This window comes from Oryzias melastigma, linkage group LG23 (genome assembly GCF_002922805.2).
Source record: "Oryzias melastigma strain HK-1 linkage group LG23, ASM292280v2, whole genome shotgun sequence".
Lineage (NCBI taxonomy): Eukaryota > Metazoa > Chordata > Actinopteri > Beloniformes > Adrianichthyidae > Oryzias > Oryzias melastigma.
The window spans coordinates 12,703,693-12,723,517 of NC_050534.1; the positions used below are offsets into that span (position 1 = coordinate 12,703,693).

The window sequence follows — 19,825 nt, forward strand, 5'->3', positions numbered from 1 at the left end:
GAAAAAAGCGGTCTGGACGATGAATGACTGAATGATTGGTCACTTTATAGCTTGAATAACTTGCGATAAAGAAGAAAAACATAATTAAAAATAACTAGGATTTGCAAGAAGATGTTAAGAAAAATGTGTCAGAGGAAGAAAGGTTATTCTGACAAATAGAATGACTGAGTAATAGCTCTTTATTTCTCAGTTTAGATTCCCATAGGGAAAGTGAGGGGGAGGGGCCACTCAGTCCAGTTCTTTTATATAGTCAATGGTCGAAACTGAATATCTCTATTTATAAACTGGAAAAAAAAAGTGAAAAAAAGTTTGAAAGTGAAAATTTTAGCTTTGAAACTTAAAAACAGAACATTTGAAACTGAAATAAATCAAGATTATATTTGTTTTGCAGAAATCCTCATTCACTGTTTTTATTTATTTCACCAGTTTTTTTAGCTTTCAGTTTTAAGTTGTTGTATTTCAGTTTTTTTTTTTACTTTTGGCCCCAATTTAGCCTCATATATGTGATCACACTTGACAGTATACCTAAGCAGACTTGCATGAACTGAATTTGAATTACACACGTGTATTAGAGTTTAAGAAATGTTTGGAAGTTGTCCACTTGAGTGTTCTCTGACTTTGCTCTTTTCTCACGTTGTCATTAAAACAACTGTTTTCTGCTCCTCCAAGTAAACAATTCATGGAAATGCTGTTGTTGTGTTTGTGATGTTTAATCCACTATACTACACTCTCTGTCTCTAATGCTTAATAGACTAGACTTCTCGACGTAAGTCCATATTAGTCCGTGTCGATAACCCCTTCAACTGACCTTCACCTTTACTGTGTAAAGCTGTCACTGTTTTGATTTGATCTTTCTATAGTCTTGGAGAGTCAAATGTTATCTTTGAAGGAGAAAATAATAATTCATTATGTTTTGACAGGCCATATTGTGCTATATTATAATATGCCCAAAGGCTGATTTGATATTCTGAATAAATAGTGCTCTTTTGCACTACTTTTGTGCAAATATGTCTCTTTATAGGCAGCAACTTAATTGGATTTCATCCATAAATAGTGCTTCATTTCATAAATTGTCCCCAGCCTTGGATAAATGAGCCTGTAATTCTCCAGTCACCTTTCATATCGAGCTGATAGGTCAAATTTGTTCTCATGTTTCTGGGTAGGACTCTCTTGGGCTATAGAAATGACACGTGAATGCCAAAACTCCGTGGTTTTTGCTTCTTAAAGGTAGTGTGGAGTATGTGGGAGTTTTCCTGAATGTATCACAGTTAAATTGATGTGATGGATCTGCATTTGATTGTGTCTATGTAGCACTCTCTGCCTGTAAAACACTTTTGCTTGTATCATTTCATATTTAAAAAAAACGTAATATTTACTTCTTTTTTCTCCTGATGTCGTAAAGCAGTTAGGAGCAGACGTGGAAGAGCTGGTGATGAAAATCTATTTTAGTAAAAACGGAAATGCTACAGTATGGTACTTACAGGGTATTTAAGTGGTATTTTCATGGTACTTTTGATGTTTCTACTAGGTACTTATATATATATATATTTATAATGTTTACGTTTAATTACATGGTATCTATGAATTTTTAGGTGTTGAATTGATGTGTCTCTTATAGTACCTACCCCATGTTAGGACAAGGCAAGTACAAACAAAGTACTCTGAATTTACTTGTTAACTTCTTGTATATTTCATGGTATTTACCATGATAGAAAGTAAAGAGAAATTACCTTCAAAGTACTTACTTAGACCTAAATGCAAGTTTTTCGGCAAGTTCAATGTGTGACCACGTGGTGGCAATTATAATCAGGAGACAGCAGTTACATTTTTACACGCTGCATGGAAGTTTTAAGAAAAAGTTACACATTTCCAGTGACCAAATGATTTTTTTTCTAAGCCATTGGTTAGCCATTGGTTAGTGACTGCCTGGTCACTTTTCCAGGTTATGTGGTGGCAGTCCATGTAACTGGGCGAATTACTGACAGTAGCTCTGACTGGACGATGTGGTAGAACAAGACAGACGTAGATCGAGGCAGGCATACTGGGTCAGAGTCGAAGCAGGGTCAGGTAAACAGAAGATCAGGTCCAGATAGGAACGCTCAGTACTGCAGGCAGGGTGGCACAAACAATACTTCGCACTGAGTGAGGCTCTGAGCAGTGATTAAGTGTCATGTGAGGGATTTCAAAACGATAGTCAGGTGAGCGGCGTCCAGGAACTGTGCGTTGGGGTTGCTGGGAGATGTAGTGCATTTAGTACTCTGGAGACGGCTCCCGTCAATGACCAGAGGGGGCGACAGAGCTCTGACAAGTACACAGAAAGTACCATATAAATGCCACTAAAATACCCTGTAAGTATTCAAAAACTGCATGTACTGTAGTCATATACAGACTTTTATTTTGAAAAGATTCCCACCATGAAAGATGTGTAATCCCGGGAGACGAACAGCAGAAACAAGGCCAAAAAGAATCAATATCTTATGACTTCGTATCTATTTTTGTTTTCTTTTAGATGGATAGAGTACTTCTTGTCATCAGGTGGTTGGTAAATAGTGTTCTCTGTCACTGTCAGCCCGCTCAACTGGGGCAACACTTAAAGCATTATGATTCAACTCTTCTATGAACTGTACTTTGACTGGAACATATCCTCACAGCTGGTTTGACTGTGATATGTGGCTGATAACATCCCACTCCGTGTGAACTACCTTTAACTGCTTCCAAACTTTTTTCCCCTCTTCTGTAAAAAGTTGCACACCAAGTGTTCTCCCCCCTCTTCACACACTTTCTTTTTTTCTAAATAATGTTTCAATTCAGCGGAAAAAAAATAAAATAAAAAATGTCACCTCCTTTTACAGATGTACTTTGACATTTTGATGACACTGTTTGTTTTCTAACCTTTTATTTTTGGTGGGAAAAAGATCTTGCATTTGTTCTTCCTTTCTCTGAACATCTTGGTGGTTGTTTTTGTGGTTTTTAGAACTGCTTGGTTTTACTTTAAGACCGTTCACATGTGTTGATGTCCAGAGGTGATAATCAGACCATCAAGGTCAGACCACAGAAGAACGGATGTACCATCTTTTTACAATCAATAAGTGTCAAACTCAAAATGTCAGCAAACTAATTTGAGTCATTTTGGTAATATGTAGAAGCCACTTCTGTTTAAAGGTCACACTGTTTGATCGTTGGCTTGTACTGACACTCTCTTACAGCACAGTAGCTCTGTTTGCTTGTTAATGTCTGTCTAGCGGTTTTAGTTGTTCTGTCTGCGTCGTGCATATTTGTGTTTTTTTTTATTTGTGTCTTTTGTGCTCTGTTACGTGTATCTTAACGCTTATATTTTTAAAAAACATTCATGGTAAAATGAACTTAAAGACCCCCTTTATTAAAAATTGTGCTTTTATTATGTTCTTGTTGCATTTTTCTCATAATGGACAACAAGTATAAATGAATTTAAGATTAAAACTGAATTTCTGCATATTTTTATTCAAGTTGTTGTGATTCAGGAGCAGGGTAAATCAAGGAATGATGGGATATCAGCAGAGGCTTACTTCCACCCACAACTCAGGCAAATTTCTGGTGAACTTCTGCAGATACGACATTCTAGAAAACTACTTGTTTTTTTTAATGTTGCCTTAAAATGGTATAAACATAATTAAAAAAGACAACAGATTAAAATATGGTTGGGGTGGACTTTAAACCTTAGTGCTCACGCTTTACCTAATGGTTAAATTCACTTAAAAAAAGCGAAATAAGTGTATAATCAATGTATCGTCTTCAAAAATTGTGTATACATCATTTAATATTTTAGTTGTTTGGTCAATAATTTAAAATTTCAAAATCTTAGACTAAACAGAAAGTTAAAAATGTTGGATTTCTCAAATGACTGCACATTTCGCCGGTTTTCTTAAATAGAAATCATGACTCATGAACATTTCACTTTTTATTTATGGTCTTGTCTGCGTTATTTTCCACCTTGTTTGTGTGTTTCTTGTCAGATTTTCTTTGAGTTGTCTTGATCTCCAGTTTGTCCTTCAGTCCAGATGCTTCTGATAATAATTTCTGCTGTCTCAAACTTTCAAGAATCACTTGAACCTTTTTCTGGTCCGTAACTTAAGATTCGGTGTCTTTCAGGTCCAGTGCAATTAATGTTGTAAAGATCTTGAGAGTCCTGCGAGTGCTCAGACCACTGAGGGCCATCAACAGAGCCAAAGGACTGAAGGTTTGTTTGAAATGTGGACTGTAATGCAGTGGTCCCCGACCCCGGGGCTGCAGACAGGCACCAGTCTGCGGTAGAGTTGCTACCAGAGAAACAATTCAATTTGATTGTGTTTGCATAGCCCACACGGTTGTCTCAATTGGCTTCACATCAGTAATTGTCCTAAAACAAAAAATCAATCACAAAATATAAACAGTAGCTGATTGCTAAACTAAACTAAACAGACAAAACTAAACTGGGCATTCCTGCCCTTCTCAGTAAGGAAAACTCCTAAAAAAAAAAAACAGTTTCTAAGAAAAAAAAAGACGAAACCTCAAGGATGTCCACATAAAGGAGGGATCCTCTCCCAGGTCAGACGGGTGATGTACCAGGACTGATAAAGAAGAGTCAGCTTATCTAACTCTACAACTCCATGTTGGAATAGTGTAACATGGAACTGAGGGACAAAACGAGCCAGAGGCAAGGTCCACTGCAAAGAACAGGAGAACATACGAGCCACCTAGGGAATCTGGAGTCTCTCCCGCTCCCCCAGAGCGAAGTGAGAAAGAGGGACAACACATGAATCTCACTGCACCAAAAACAAAAAACGAACGCATCTGGAGAGTTTGTTTTCACAGAACAGCCAAGGAGCAAACAGAAAAAGAGCGTTTGACTTCAAAATAAAAGAAAGATGCATTTACCAAGATTCTTTACTCTGACAGTTGTCCCCAAACACCTTAACAATAATGCATAATATTATGCAACCTGCTGTCTAATGTTGCGAGGATGTTGCTAATAAACGTGGATTTGCATTTATTATATTTAGAAAATACCCATTTTAGCAACTTTTTTTTGTATCCCTTGCATCTTTGAAGTCCAATGCATTCTCACTCCCAACTTGTCACATCTTGACAAATGGTTGGGGTCCCCTCTACATCACTTTTTGACGTTTTGGGTGTCCCCAACTTGTTTTTTGACGTGCTGGCTTTCCCATTAAATCAGGGGTCCCCAACCTCCGGGCCGTGAACCGGTACTGGTCTTAGGGCCGCTTAGTACCGGGCAACAGACAAAAAAAAAATGGATACGCTTATCAGGTGTCCCCAACCCCTGGGACACGGACTGGACAAGTACCGGTACCCTACCCCGATACCGGTAGCTAACCCGGTTTCACGTCCAGTACCGCGACTTTTGATTTAATAGGAACAACCAAAGACGAGACCCAAAATATCAAAAAGGGGTGCGGAGGGTGCCTGAACCATACATTCATATTTGACGAGTTGGGAGAGAGAATGAAGTTGTATTACAATTTCTTAGCTTTCACTTTGACAGTTGTGGGTTGAGTGTAAACATTTAAATGGTTTTATACACATAAACCTAGAGTACAAATAAGAAGATGAAGATAAACTTTACCCTCATGAGTTAAGGGAAACTGGAGATTAAGAAAATTGGATGCCTACTTTTTTCAGACTGGTCCATAAGAAGATTATTATACCAGTTTCAGACTGCTGCTGTGATGTAATTTTCTTAAAAACCAAAAAATAATCTACTCATCATCCCATTTCTGTTTTCCAGCATGTGGTGCAGTGCGTGTTTGTGGCTATCAGGACCATTGGCAACATTGTTATCGTCACCACGTTGCTGCAGTTCATGTTCGCTTGTATTGGAGTGCAGCTCTTCAAGGTAAAGGGTTTTTAGAGCACAAAGATGCTTTCTGCCAGGCATTGGAAAGTCTTTGCATATTTAATCAGAGGTGTCACCAAAACTTTCGAATCTCTCCATCAGGGCAAGTTTTTCTACTGCACTGACAGCTCTAAGCAGACTCAGGCAGAGTGCAGGTGAGAGACTCGCATTCATTCTGATCTTTGTTCTTACTCTCCAATTTTTGGAAGACAGACATGAATATGTGTGTTTTTTATAGGGGTTCCTACATCATGTATAAAGATGGAGACGTGGGAAAGCCAGAAAGATCCCCAAGAGTTTGGGAGAACAGTGACTTCAACTTTGACGATGTCCTACAAGGAATGATGGCTTTGTTTGCGGTGTCTACTTTTGAGGGCTGGCCTGGGTATGCCTAGAATCCACAAGTACATGAGTATGATAGTATGGCCCTTTCAGTCTAAAGGTTATGACTATTCTTCCTCCAGGTTACTGTACCGGGCCATAGACTCTCATGCTGAGGATGTGGGGCCTATCTACAACTACCGTGTGGTCATTTCCATCTTCTTCATCATTTACATCATCATCATTGCTTTTTTCATGATGAACATCTTCGTCGGTTTCGTCATCGTCACGTTCCAGGAGCAGGGGGAGCAAGAGTATAAGAACTGTGAGCTGGACAAGAACCAGGTACTGTTTATGTGTCTTTTTCAAGGACGGAAACTCAAATTTTGGAGGACAAGGTGGGACAGATGGAGATACCCTTCCTTTGTGTGTTACAGCGTCAGTGCGTGGAATATGCCCTCAAGGCTCGTCCTCTGCGCCGCTACATCCCCAAGAACCCGTACCAGTACAAGGTGTGGTATGTGGTCAACTCCACCTACTTTGAGTACCTGATGTTCACACTCATCCTTCTCAACACCATCTGTCTGGCCATGCAGGTGAGTCCCACACATGCAAAAGCTGTGACTTTAAGTGGACACTTTTGACGTCTTTGTGTTTCTGCAGCATCATGGCCAGACCAAAAATTTCAACGACGCAATGAACATCCTCAACATGCTCTTCACTGGGCTGTTCACTGTAGAAATGATCCTTAAACTCATCGCCTTCAAACCCAGGGTAAGTCTACCTCATCAGTGCACACAGGAACTATATTTTTGCCTTTTTTTAGGCTATAGCTTTATCTCTTTTATTTTCATACTTCTAAAAGAGATCTAAAAGAGGATTAACGGACAGCGTCATGTGGTTTTAATCTCACTGCTTCTTTGTTTCCATGGCCTATGGGGTTTTGATGGTCCAATCTAATCATGTCCTGGTGTGTCAGCTGTTTAAACAGTAACAGATGGATTTTTTTGAGGAAAAAAGCGCAATTAGTACCACAAAGTATAGAGAAAGATCATTTTTTACTCTTGCCTCTGTTGTTACATGTCACACGTTGTAAATCAAAGAAAAGTGCAAACGCATTCAGAAGGGTTGCATCTTCATTTACAGTACAGTCTCCCTACTTTGAATATACTTCAGTGTGCAAAAGTACTTTTTTTAAAGATTTTAAACAACAGCATCAATGTTACTTGTGTGCTTTTATAAATTTCAGGCATGCTAATGATATCATCGTTTTGTAAACACATTGAAAATGCTGCATTATTGGCTGCAAAATAACTATTGACAAATGCAGAAGCTCTTTACACGTTTTTATTCACAGGTTCTGAGGAAATCGTTTGCTTTAAAATCATTTTTTTTTGTGTGCCTTCACAAATAAGTAATGAAAGATTAAAAATTGTGTTCTATTTTTGTGAAGTTGAAGATGTTTTTTGCTGTTGTTGTTGTTTTAAGTGCCCACTGCTTCCATCACTGCTGTGTAAGACTTTACAAATTTGCTTCCCGCTAAATTTTTAATAATATTTATCAATAGATCTTTGAATGAAAATATTTACTTTTGAGATTTTTGTGCAATATTTGTTAAATTTTTTTTTTGCCAGGGTATGTGGTGCATCATCAGAATACACTGTAAAGCATTTTAAACGATAATTTCTTTTTAGCTTTTCTTCAGTGTTTTTATTAAATAAAGTTTGATTCAAACAGAGAGAAGCTGCACACTAACATTTTATTTTTCTCTTCAGGATTTTATCCAAATACGTCTGGAATGAGCTCCAGGATTATTGGTTTTCCACATTTATTCTGTTTTTAATTTCTGTAGGTTTTGTTGTGGCAGCGGAGAAAAAATATCCTGATTTGTGCTCTATTTATGATGCGTTATATTGTTTTTGTCTAGAGTTTTTTCTTTTGTTTAGTCGGGTTTTTTTTTTTTTTTTACCCATAACACCTTTTTTTTTTTTACTTATACTTGTATTTAAATTCTCAGGAAAGTGTGTTAAATACTCACACTAGGAGCATATTTTTACTCAAATTTTTAACTTTGGATTAACCTTTTTTATTTATTAAAGTTGTTTAAATTTCGAAGTAAATATGTGACTGTTCATGCATATTTTCCAGGATTTTTTTTTAACTTTAGAATCAATTTTAAGCTGTCATTATTAACTTTGAAAGGATTTGTGGGCCATTAAATATTCACAAAACTTTAAGCTTGTGTAAATTGTGTAATAATTGGGCTCCAATGTGTCTTTTGTGAACATTTTTGCCTTTTAAAAGATGTAAACCAAAGAATATTTGTAAGGATAATCACAAATAACTGCAATTTAACCAATCATTTTTAACAAAGCCAGAAGATAGTTTTTTTCCTAGTTTCTTCTGCACTGTGAGACTTCATTCCACCTTAACGGGGACTACGAAGTGCCATCAGATGTTGTGTTCCTTCTAACCTTCCTTTCTCACCTCCTCCTCCTCCTCCTCCTCTTGCTCACCTCATCCTGTGTAGGGGTACTTTAGTGATCCCTGGAATGTGTTTGATTTCCTCATCGTAATTGGCAGCATAATAGACGTCATTCTCAGTGAAATCAACGTAAGTACAACGCCCCCTCCTTCAGTCTCGTCCCCCTCCCTCTCTGTCTCTGTCTTGTATGTCCTTTCAGGCTTCTGTACCTCTCCTCCGCTCTCCTTTCCCTCTCTGTGATGTCTCCTCATCTACCTGTCTTCCTCTTCCTCCTTCTCCTTCTTCTCCGCCACCTTTAAATTCAAGATGGCCGCTGCTGCCACACAGCGGGACTCCCATCCCCCCACCCAACCTCACCTACCCCCGTCCTCAAGGGTTCCTGAGCAAGAACTTGCAGGGGGAGACGTCGCAGGCAGGGTTTAGCTGTGAAGGCTTGTGAAATGTTGTCGGGTTCTAGAGTTTTTTTCTGTTTTTTCCCGGTTTGCACTGTGGCGCACACTCCGATTTAACCCCGTAACTAACGAAACTAACTCCCTGACCAATCATAAACTTACACAGCTTTATTTATTAATTTTTTTTTATCATTTTTACTCCAGCGATGGGCACTTTTCTGTTGATGTTGTGATTTTGTTGCAACTTTACTGCTGTTGTTGACATTTCCTCTCATGGACAAGCATGACTGGTTCGCTGCTGCTCCTCCTCTGCAGTCCATTTTCAGACTGCTCCGTCTTCGTTTTTTCTTTCTTTTCTTTTCTTTTAATCCTAAACTTCTATGTTCATGTATGTAATGTTTTGATCTTACTTTTCTCCTCTCTCCTTTGATTTCTGTCGTTTCCATTTTTTCTTTTAAATGTCTTATGTTCTGTCCTTTTTTTTTCTTCTTCTGTTGTTTTTTTTCCACCGCCCTTCCCTTCTCCTATGCAGCATTATTTTGTTGATGCATGGAACACATTTGATGCCTTGATAGTTGTGGGTAGCATTGTTGACATAGCCATCACTGAGGTTAACGTAAGTAGTCCAACTCCCTCCCTTCCTGCCTGCATGATTTGCCATTTCTACACACTCAAACAGACAGAGCGGCGATGCCTATCTCTAATGCTTTCAAATGATTGAGAAACTTCGTCTGGAGAAAATTTAAACCAAAAAAAAAAAAATGTCTGGCAGATCAAACATCCAGATGGTGCACAACATAATTGGAGAACAGCTGCTTCTCGAGAAGGCTTTCTTTTGCCACATTTAAAGCACACTTTGTTACCACAAATCCTTTCTTTCTGTAATTAAAGTTTCAGCACTTTTTCCAAATGACTTAATTCACCAATGATTAGCTTCTGATCTTTTGAAACGGTTTCAGATAGGCGCGTTTGCCTCCGTCTTTTGAGGGTCAGTTGCATCAAAGACTGTATTTGTTAATATAATCGACTGCATTGATTCAGCACTCGATCATTGCCACAGGACATGCTCGATGTTCTCCTGGCATGATGGACACTTTATAGCATGATAGATGCAAAGGTGACATATCCAGGCCTGCAACTGCTAGAAGAGTATTTCTGAGACAATTCCTCCTATAAGCAAAAACAAAAAACTCCTTGTTCATAAATCAAAGGGAAGTTCGATTAGAAAAAATGTGCTTTTTATCACCATGTGCATACACGGGGAACTGTTTTGTCCTTAAATGGATTTAAGCACTACCCATGAAATTTATGTAAATGCATGTATGAATTCATTTATTATGAACATGGAGGCCCTGTGGTCAGCGGTGGAGCTGAATGAGAATGAACATCCCGAAGACGAGGGAAGTGTTGAGATTCAACTAGTTCTTAAACTCAAATCCTTTCTATGTGCACGATAAGCACAGGAAACAGGAAGTTACTTACATGTTTTCTGTCCCTGTACACTACAATCATTTTTAAAGACCTACTCTGATGAAAATTTTGGTGTTTTAACATGTTCTTGTTGCATTTTTAGACAGTTGTGAAATCGAGTGCCCTAGAAATTTCCCAGAAATCTTTGCGTCAATACTCACTACTAGCGAATATAGACCACAATGCATTGCGGTTGAACAATTTTTGCAAAAACACATATTTAAGTGTACTTTTTTAACAACAAATCCACATTTTCATCATCACAACAAAGGTAGAGTAATAAATAATTAATTAAATGTTTGTTTTGATTCAATTTTCGCTTAGTAAAGTCGGTGACGTCATTAGCGAATCTAGACCACAATGCATTGCGGTTGAACCATTTTTTTGCGAAAACACATGTTTAAGTGTACTTTTTAACAAAAAATCCACATTTTCATCGTCACAACACAAGTATAATCATAAATTATAAATGTATTTTTTGTTTTGATTCGATTTTCGCTTAGCGAAATCGGTGACGTCATATCCGGCGTTTAGCAAAACAAAAGTAAAGTTGTGAGCATGGTGTCCAAATTGCTTTTAAAATACTATGTAGTCCCACCGAATATATCTGTTTTTGTAGTAGTTAGGGATTAGGGTGGGAATTTGGACTTAGACTGAAGATCAAAACATATGACAAATTCATGCAAAAATCCATGTGAGCCCAACATGTTCATGTACTTTTTCTTAAAACTGTGTTTGAAAATTAAGCTCAAAATTGCATTTCTGAAGTTGTTATGAATCAGGAGCTGACAAAAAAATACAGTTTCAAAAAATAAAGCTTATTTGTGGCATAATAATACTATGGGCAAGCTCCCTGCTTTAAGCTTTTAGCAACTTTTAGCAAAATCATAATTAAAAGACTAATGGGAACGCTTTTAAAATAGATCAAAAGATGATCAGAGTGGGTCTTTAAACATATTTACTTAGGAAAAGGAAAATCAAAATTATTTTTAAATATGAAGTCATGGCAGGAACTTTTACTTAAATAAAAAGGTTAAAATGTTTGGGGTTTTTTACTTTGTGAGGAGAAAAGTCATTTTTGATGTTCAAAATGCAATTTTTTTGTCTCTAATTTTTATTAGAGTAACTCCTATTTTGAAGAGGCCAGTGATATGCATCTTTGTCATCTATACACTTCACAAATGTTGCACTGCATCAGATTTTGGTTTGGAATTTCCTTTTGATTTGATTGATTTAAAAAAAAATTAGGAAACTGGATTGATTTGGTTCACGGAATGATTTTTTTTCTCTAACGTCTAACCTGAAGGCATGACCTAAGATATTTTGTTTTTGCCTTTTCCAGTAGTTTTTAATATTACGGGGAATGGGATGTCCAGCCACCGTTTTTTTTTTTTTTTTCTCTTTTTTTTTTAAGAAACCCTCCGCATTTCCGTCCTCTCAGATCTTTAGGCTCTTGTGAAACCCTGTTAGACATGTAATGTGTTAGCCCTTCACTGCATTTCATTACTCACATTAGCAAAATTAAATGTTTTTAAACAGCAGGATTAGAGGGAAATTAATCTACTACTTGTCAACTGCAACTTTTCTCATGTTTGCAATGAGATGCAGGGACAGGCTAGCTTTATTTGTCCTTCGTAAACATTTAATTTATTACCCAAGTACACCCACTTTGCTGCTCTGTTGGGTGCCTGTTGATTTCTATTATCTGTTTTTATCCTCAAGTCAGCATTTCTCTAATCCCCAGCGATCTGCGGGTGCTTCTTAAACCTTGTATGGTTTCTTTTCCATTTCCGTTTGGTATGAGTAGAGCTAGTGTGAACAGATCCGTAGTGGTTTGCTCCGAGCGGTGTCTTGCCGAGGATGCCAGTATGAATTGCATCTACTTCTCCCTCTCGTCGGAATGCCTTCTCTATTCCTTTTCCTTCTTCTCCTCCTGAGCTTTTTCAGTTCTCTTTACTCTTCTTTTATGAATGTTTATCTCTCTCTTTTTTTGCCTCAATGACTGCTTGCTCACCTGAAATGCAAGCTGGGTAACATGAGTCTCAAATTTACTATTTAAACGTCCTTATATGAATTTTAACACACAACATATTATTGTTGTGTTTGTTTGACCCACATGATCACAAAAAAATAGAAATGTGCGGCAAAAATGACACCATGACTCTCATGTCACCCATGGAATCAAATGAGATGTTAATATTTTTTTTTCATTAAAACACAATGTGAGAGAAAAGTACAGGTCAGTTTAAATGGGTCTCACATCAGCACTGATAAAAGAAATCCGAATTTTTGCTTATTTTCTGTTAAAATTTCACATTTTTTAAGCAAATTCTCCAAAAAAAAATATGAGTTAAGTGAAGTCTGCTTTTATTGGTACAGTTTACCAAAAAAATAATAATAATTACACAACATCTCTCTTAATCCAGTTAGTCCTTTATTAGATTTTATTTTTACAATTTTGACTTTTCCTTCCTTCCATCCTTTTTTATTTCCTGTTTCTATATAGTCTCCCTTTTTGATCTTCTGACATAATTATAAAAAAGTAATCACACACCACAAACATGTCTTCACACAGAGACACGATGGAAGACCCCTTCAAGCTTTTATATAAAATCAAAATATGACTATTTTTATTACCGTTTTTGTCGTAAAAAAAAAAAGTGATGAAAAACTTTCAAATAAACAGGTACTTTTGTAATCAGAGGAACTTTTTTTACTTTTAAGCATGGTGTACGGTCCTGTTAAAATTTTTTCCTACCTTCAACTTTCTTATTCATTTTTTCCCCTATATTTTTTTTTTATCATGTTACCTTTTTTCCACTCTATTTTTGTGATGTAATCAAATTTTTTGGTTCCACTCTGCTGCCTTTTCTAGTTTATTCACTTCTCCTTTCTCCTTACTTTTTCTGTTCCTTTCTGGTTAAAGTCCCCCTTCCAATGATGCTTTTTTAAAATGTTTTTTTTTAAATGATGGAGGACATTACATTTGTTAAGCATTTATTCCTTTATTCAAATCTAGTGAAACAGAAGCAAACGAAAAATGTTAGTTGAAAAAGAGCTTAGTAGTGATGTAAAAATTGGTTGAGTGAGCCACAAGCTCCCTGCTCCACAGCAGGTAGGGGAAAAGAGGGGCGGGCTTGCTCTGCATTTACAGTCTCGCCCTCAACTAAAAGTTCTAATGAACTCCTGCCGCTGTGCAGAAACTATGTCCTAAAAAATTCTTTTTTATTATTATTTTGCCTAAAAATTGCATAATTATAATTAAAAGACAACTGGGAACACTTTTAACTCTTTAACAACTGGAGCTCCAGTGTTTTTATTCTTTGATATACTGTAACTTTTCAACCGTTTAGACGATCAATTTAATTTGAGGCGCTTTCTTCCTTCCAAATATGGAATTATATTGATCATGTTAATGGTTGAAAGTTACAGTATTAAAGATTTTGTGTTTAAGCGTCACCTGCAATGTCTCTCATGTTAAAGGGTTAAAATAGATAAAAAGATTATTAAAATGGGACTTTAAGAGCTCAAGAGTTTTTTATTTTTAGCATATTTAGATATTTTAACAGACCCTTTTTATTAAGTGAACACTTCCTAAATTAAATATAAAACATTTTGTGTAACACTTATGACACATTCTACACTTCTTTGACATAAATCAGTAAGTATGACTATTTTGTCATGGAAAAATAATCATAAATATTGGACTTCCTCATACTTTTACTAATGTAAACAAAAAAGCAAAAACTGAAGATAATTTTATTTTTTTTAAGTGTTAATATATAGTTTAATATTAAATGCAATTATTTTTTATAAACTAATAATTTTACTAAAAGCCTAAAAGCTGATTATATACTGTGAGTGCTGTCATTCTTTGTAAAAAAAAAAATACTCAAAACTGTATTAATTTAATTTTTAATAAAGTAAAGAAAGGTAAGTTATCTACGGAGCCCCTAAAGGGACATTGGGAAAAAAAAATTAAAGTGAAAAAAAAAAAAAAAAATCAGTCACTATCTTGTGCGCACCAGTTACTAACTAAAGTTTTCACTTTAATTTTTTTTCCTATTGTCCCTTTAGGGGCTCCGTAGTTATCACCAAAAAATTTAAAAAATCTATAAATCAGTAACTTATGGAAGTAGAAGTTAAAAAGTCGATGAATCCATTAGTATATATATATTTAAATTCTGGTTTCAGGTTTGCATTCCACAAAAGCATTTGTTCAGGAATATATGGTTACAAAAGCAGAGGCTATGAAGCTTTTAGAAGTATCATACTATGTAGCTTCACTAATAACAAAAAATAAAACAATTAAAAGATGTTTAAGTCCAAAAAGTCATTCTACAAAATTTCTATAATTTCAAACCTACACTTTTTAAATCTAAAACTTCATTAAAATTACTAAAGTCCAATAATTGACTATATTTCTGTTTAAAATTTGCCCAAAAAAGCAACTAAATTCACTTTATCTGCTGATCTGAGAGGAAAACAGATAAATACAAAACTGTCTACATCACAAACACAATCATTACCTTGAAAATGTACAATTATCTCACAGTATTAGACACACATTTACCACAAAGGTTACACACATTTCCCCCCGTAAAATCCTGTTGGCTAGACTCCAGAGCGATTTACTGAAGAGTGAACAGAACCTGAACACTTTGTTACACACAAGCGCACACAAAGGCGCTCCGGTGCTGATCTTTGTTGCCTTTCCTTAAAGCCAGCTGACTCCTCCTCGTCCTCGTCCTCTTCGTCCTCCTCTTCCTCCTCTTCCACCTCTCACCCCCCTGTGGTAAGGCCAATGGTACGCCCTGACGGTAACCTCGCCCGCCTCCCTACCTCCTCCACCATCCCTCCATCCCTCCATCATTCCATCCCTCCTACTGCTATGCCGTCCATGGTATGATTCTGAACTTTTGGGTTTTTTTAAAATTCAACCTGTCATCTCCCCTCTGTCGCTGTGATCTTCCGCAGCATGCCCCAAAGTTTTGTGGTTATGTTGTTCGTACTTTTATTTGTTCATAAATCAGTATAACTGTTTGGTGAAGGACACTGCATTTTTAGGCCTAGTACAACTGAGGCTTTTGACTTTCCTTGAGTGGCCATTCTTGTCGCCATTGTGCCCCCACCTCTCTCCCCCCCTTATGGGTGTGGTATCTTTTCACGCTTCGACACTGGTGTAAGCCGTCATCGTCACGCCTTTCTAAATGTCTCCTCCAGCCTTCTGTCTGCTGTTCTTTCCAACCATTCCTTATCTTCAGCCTGTTCCTCTCTCAGTTACACTTTTCGCCACAGTATCTTTTCTGCTCACTCTCTCAACGGTGCAGTGGCGCCCACTGTGGTCCAGCTGTGGTATTACCTGCAGTAAAAAAACCCACTCCTTAGAAGAGTGTGTCATTTTTTAGGAGTAACTTACATCTGAAAGAAATTGTAAAAATCTTGAACATTTTTAATACTAATTTTTAATCATTTGAAACCACATTTTAGAGTAATTTGAGATGGAAGGAAAAAAAATGACACGTTCTTTGTAAGAGTCTAATTCCACGTGGGAATAACAAAATTAACTGAGGGCTTCTTGGAAAATCACAAATGGCAAAACAGATTCAAAGGCATTTTATGGAAGACCAATGTATTTTGGACTCACATTGTCTTGCTTTTAAAGAATAGTTTTAAAATTAGTTGAAATTTTGATTAAAAAGGAGGAAATGATTGTCTTTTTTTAGCTGAACTACACGTTTGTTGTCTAGATTTCAGTCCGTTCAGGTTGGATTTTATGTTGGTAAATCATGTGGAAAGTTATTTTTGTAATTTACTTTAAGTGAAGCAAGATTTTTAATATATTGGCACATTTGTTGAAGCCCTTTTTTAAGCTTTTACAGCTCAGGAAAAAGTTTTTCCAATTAAATATTTAAGATTTAAACATAATTGTGTTAAATTATTATTGTTTTTCCCATTTTATTCAGCAGAAACACACTTTTCAATCAAATAACAGCTATAGTGTGTTCTCAGAAAACTTGATTTCTAGACTTTTATGCTGCCAGGTGATTTTTCCATGAAGTCTAAACAAAATAAATAAATAAAAAAGCATGATTGCCCGATTCTCTCCCAGAACTCTTTGTCAGTTGATTTTGATGGGATTTTGTTGGACGCTGATTTTCTTTTAGTAACTTAGTGTGTATGTGTGTGTGTCTGTGTGTGTCTGCTATGCATATTTGAATAAAAAAAAATATGCATACAAATGTTTATGCACATGTCTGTGTACATATGCATATTTGTATGGCAATCATCTATACCTGTGTGTGGTTGTGTCGGTGTGTTTGTGTGCGTGCTTCCCTATATACCTTTTCTATTTGCACGTGTTCCCATGCGTCCTGTGTGTTTTTTGTTTCTAAAAAAACACCAAACCCCACCAAAAGGGACTGCAGAACTCAGAAGAGAACGCCAGGATCTCCATCACCTTCTTCCGACTGTTCCGCGTGATGAGGCTGGTGAAGCTGCTTTCTCGCGGGGAAGGGATTCGGACCCTGCTGTGGACCTTCATCAAATCTTTCCAAGTGAGGGGAGAACCGGACACTACATGCTTAAAATGGGGGAGGTTGGGATTTACCAGAAACAAAGGTGTCAGTTTTGAAGTTTCAGCTCCAAAATGATTCAATATTTAGAGATAATATGATTAAAACTATTTTTTTATCCAAATTTCTATGGATCTATGATGTTAAGTTGTCTGGGACTCTCTAACCTGGTTGAATTATTGTTCATTTTTGTTGGCCTCATCTTTCTTTCAGCAGAAAATAAGGGACTGGAAAAAGGAAGACAAAAAAGGGGGTGTTGCGTTCTATTGTTCGGGATTTTTTGAAGATATTTTGAAGACATAGGAAGCAGAGAATTTAAGTTTGGGAAAAAAAGAGGAGAAGCTTTCATTTTTTTCTGCTCTTTCCTCTCTACCTCCCCATTTCTTACACTGCAAAGCCATCATATCCACCTTCTTTTAACCTCAAGAGATCATCATTCCCTGTAAACAAGTTAAGCTATAGATAAGTTGGAAAAAGCACTCCGCCAAAAAGCGAAATTGTTTGAAAAGTTGAAAATAAAAATATATTTATATATATATATATATATTTATTTATATATATTTATATATATATATATATATATATATATAAAATTTGTCTGATGTCCATTTAGATTTTTCCAAAAGTTTAGTTTTTAACTTTTATTTGCATATATTTTTAATTAAACTTCTACCCAAAACGATAAACTATTGAGTTTTAGTAACTCTTTCACTATTTTTGGTTGAGTGCTTTGTGGAATTTAAGATCCAGTCCCTTTCACTTTCGTTTGCTCTGAATTTTTGGCTTTTATGGCCACAAGCAATTGTGTTAATATATGGCAAATATACAATCAATTATCCCTAAAGAACTTCAATGTAGACCTGAAAGTGAATGGATCCAGGCTGAATGCGAACAAGTCCTGCAGACGACTGATTCTTCTCTCTCCTCTTCAGGCCCTGCCCTACGTAGCTCTGCTTATAGTGATGCTCTTCTTCATATACGCGGTCATTGGCATGCAGGTAAGCTCTTACTTACTTAGTTCTGTCTTTCTCCAATAGCAAACCTTCATGTCTTCTCTGTCGTCTTGGAGTCTTGTCATCCAGCGTTCCTGTTCGGTCCCGTCATCTCTTTCTCCTATCGATGTTCTTTCCGACTCTTTGACGTCTTCTCTCCTTGTGCTTCACCAAATATGTATTGTTTCCACACTTTTACTTAATTTTCCGCGGGGGCGCTTTTTTCGAATGTTTTAGCAATGATAAGATCAATATTGTTCCCTCCCTCCTGTGCAGATGTTTGGTAAAATAGCCTTGCGGGATCTCACACAAATCAACAGGAACAACAACTTCCAGACATTCCCTCAAGCAGTGCTGCTGCTCTTCAGGTGAGGATTATTGTAATCTCGCTTTCTCCCATCAGCAGCTGTAATGTCCCAGGAGGTAGTGGGAGCAGAAGGCTAGATTATGACGTTTTTAGCCCTGCAAAGCCAACTACATCAAAGATTTGACAGAAAATACTTTTTTCTTGCATTAATATGTCTTTTAAAGTAAAAAAAAGAGTAACATTTTTATTAGATTTAGATTGTATCAGTTATGATACATTGGGTGATATGGTAAGTTTTGCTCTCAACGCTAGTTTAATATTGACTAGTGTTCAAGAAAAAGTCTAATTTCCTCTGAGCGGTCTGGTACGGTACTTTTATAGGTCCATTGAAAAGTGAAACAGAACAGTTAGGTCGGAGGCGCTGTATACACCCGTTGATTGGCAGAAAGTGATGACGACATTACAAAGTGCTAACATAGCGCTCATTTAAACTCTTTTGGTCACAAGTCTATATTTAAAAGGCCTCCAAACAACAGCAAGGAACTGCAAAAGTTCTTAGCCATCCTTGGCAACGGCGTGATACAGGGTGAGCTAGCGAGATGCTAGCGGTCTAAACCACACGTGCACCATTAAAACAAGCCGCTCAGTAGAAGCAAGGCTTAACTGAGTGAAAACGCTCATCAGAATTAACTGAACCATCCCATACCACTACTTACCGTACCGGACAACCGAGTGAAAACGAGGCTTAACAGTATTCACCCACTGTCTCAAATTTGATCCACACATTTTTAATATGGTGTAACATTATTATACAGTATTATTTATCAACAATTTTTTGCTCTCTTCAACACAGCACGCAGTTATTTTAAAAATAAAGGACAACAGATGAGTTATTCTCAACATAAAGTAAAAAAAAAACTAGCTAAACGTTTTCCCGCCAAAAGCATTTTTGAGATTTCATGGAGGCAGCCATTTTGAAATGGTCAGGAAACTGCACCTAGTGCAGGGGTCTGCAACCTGCGGCTCCAGAGCCGGATGTGCCTCTTTTATTTCTCCATGGTGACTCTCTGGCTATGCTTTTGGCTAATTTGTTATCTACTGAGGTTTTTTAGGCTAATTTGGAGTTTAGCTTCTATTTTAGCAACGTCCTAATGTTTTTGGCTAATTTGGCATCAACTGAGGGTTTTTTAGGCTAATTCAGAGTTTAGCTTCTATTTTAACATATAAATAACATTTTTGATTAATTTAGTTTACTGATAAATTTTAGGCTAGTTTGGAGTTCAGTTCGTAGTTAAGCAACAAGCTAGCTTTTTGGCTAATTTGGCCTCTACTGAGGTTTTTATGCACATTTGGAGTTTAGCTAGTATTCTAGCAACATGCTAACATTTTTGGCTAATTTATTATTTAGTGG

The 19,825-nt window shown here is 36.8% G+C and overlaps 1 protein-coding gene across 12 annotated transcripts in view; it reads left to right on the top strand.

Moving 5' to 3' along the window:
* Nucleotides 1-19,825, top strand: part of cacna1c (calcium channel, voltage-dependent, L type, alpha 1C subunit) — a 190,283-nt gene that overhangs the window by 157,536 nt on the left and 12,922 nt on the right. For 7 of the 12 annotated variants that reach the window (XM_024289135.2, XM_024289219.2, XM_024289126.2 and 4 more), the window contains 12 exons: nt 4,129-4,216; nt 5,765-5,872; nt 5,975-6,027; nt 6,111-6,257; nt 6,337-6,538; nt 6,631-6,789; nt 6,857-6,967; nt 8,724-8,807; nt 15,264-15,443; nt 16,960-17,097; nt 18,048-18,113; nt 18,384-18,475. In XM_024289135.2, the coding sequence (XP_024144903.1) occupies nt 4,129-4,216; nt 5,765-5,872; nt 5,975-6,027; nt 6,111-6,257; nt 6,337-6,538; nt 6,631-6,789; nt 6,857-6,967; nt 8,724-8,807; nt 15,264-15,443; nt 16,960-17,097; nt 18,048-18,113; nt 18,384-18,475 (1,428 nt within the window). Of the gene's footprint in view, nt 1-4,128; nt 4,217-5,764; nt 5,873-5,974; nt 6,028-6,110; nt 6,258-6,336; nt 6,539-6,630; nt 6,790-6,856; nt 6,968-8,723; nt 8,808-9,602; nt 9,687-15,263; nt 15,444-16,959; nt 17,098-18,047; nt 18,114-18,383; nt 18,476-19,825 lie in introns of all 12 variants that reach the window. The other 5 variants (XM_024289151.2, XM_024289142.2, XM_036210154.1 and 2 more) reach the window with 4 other exon arrangements.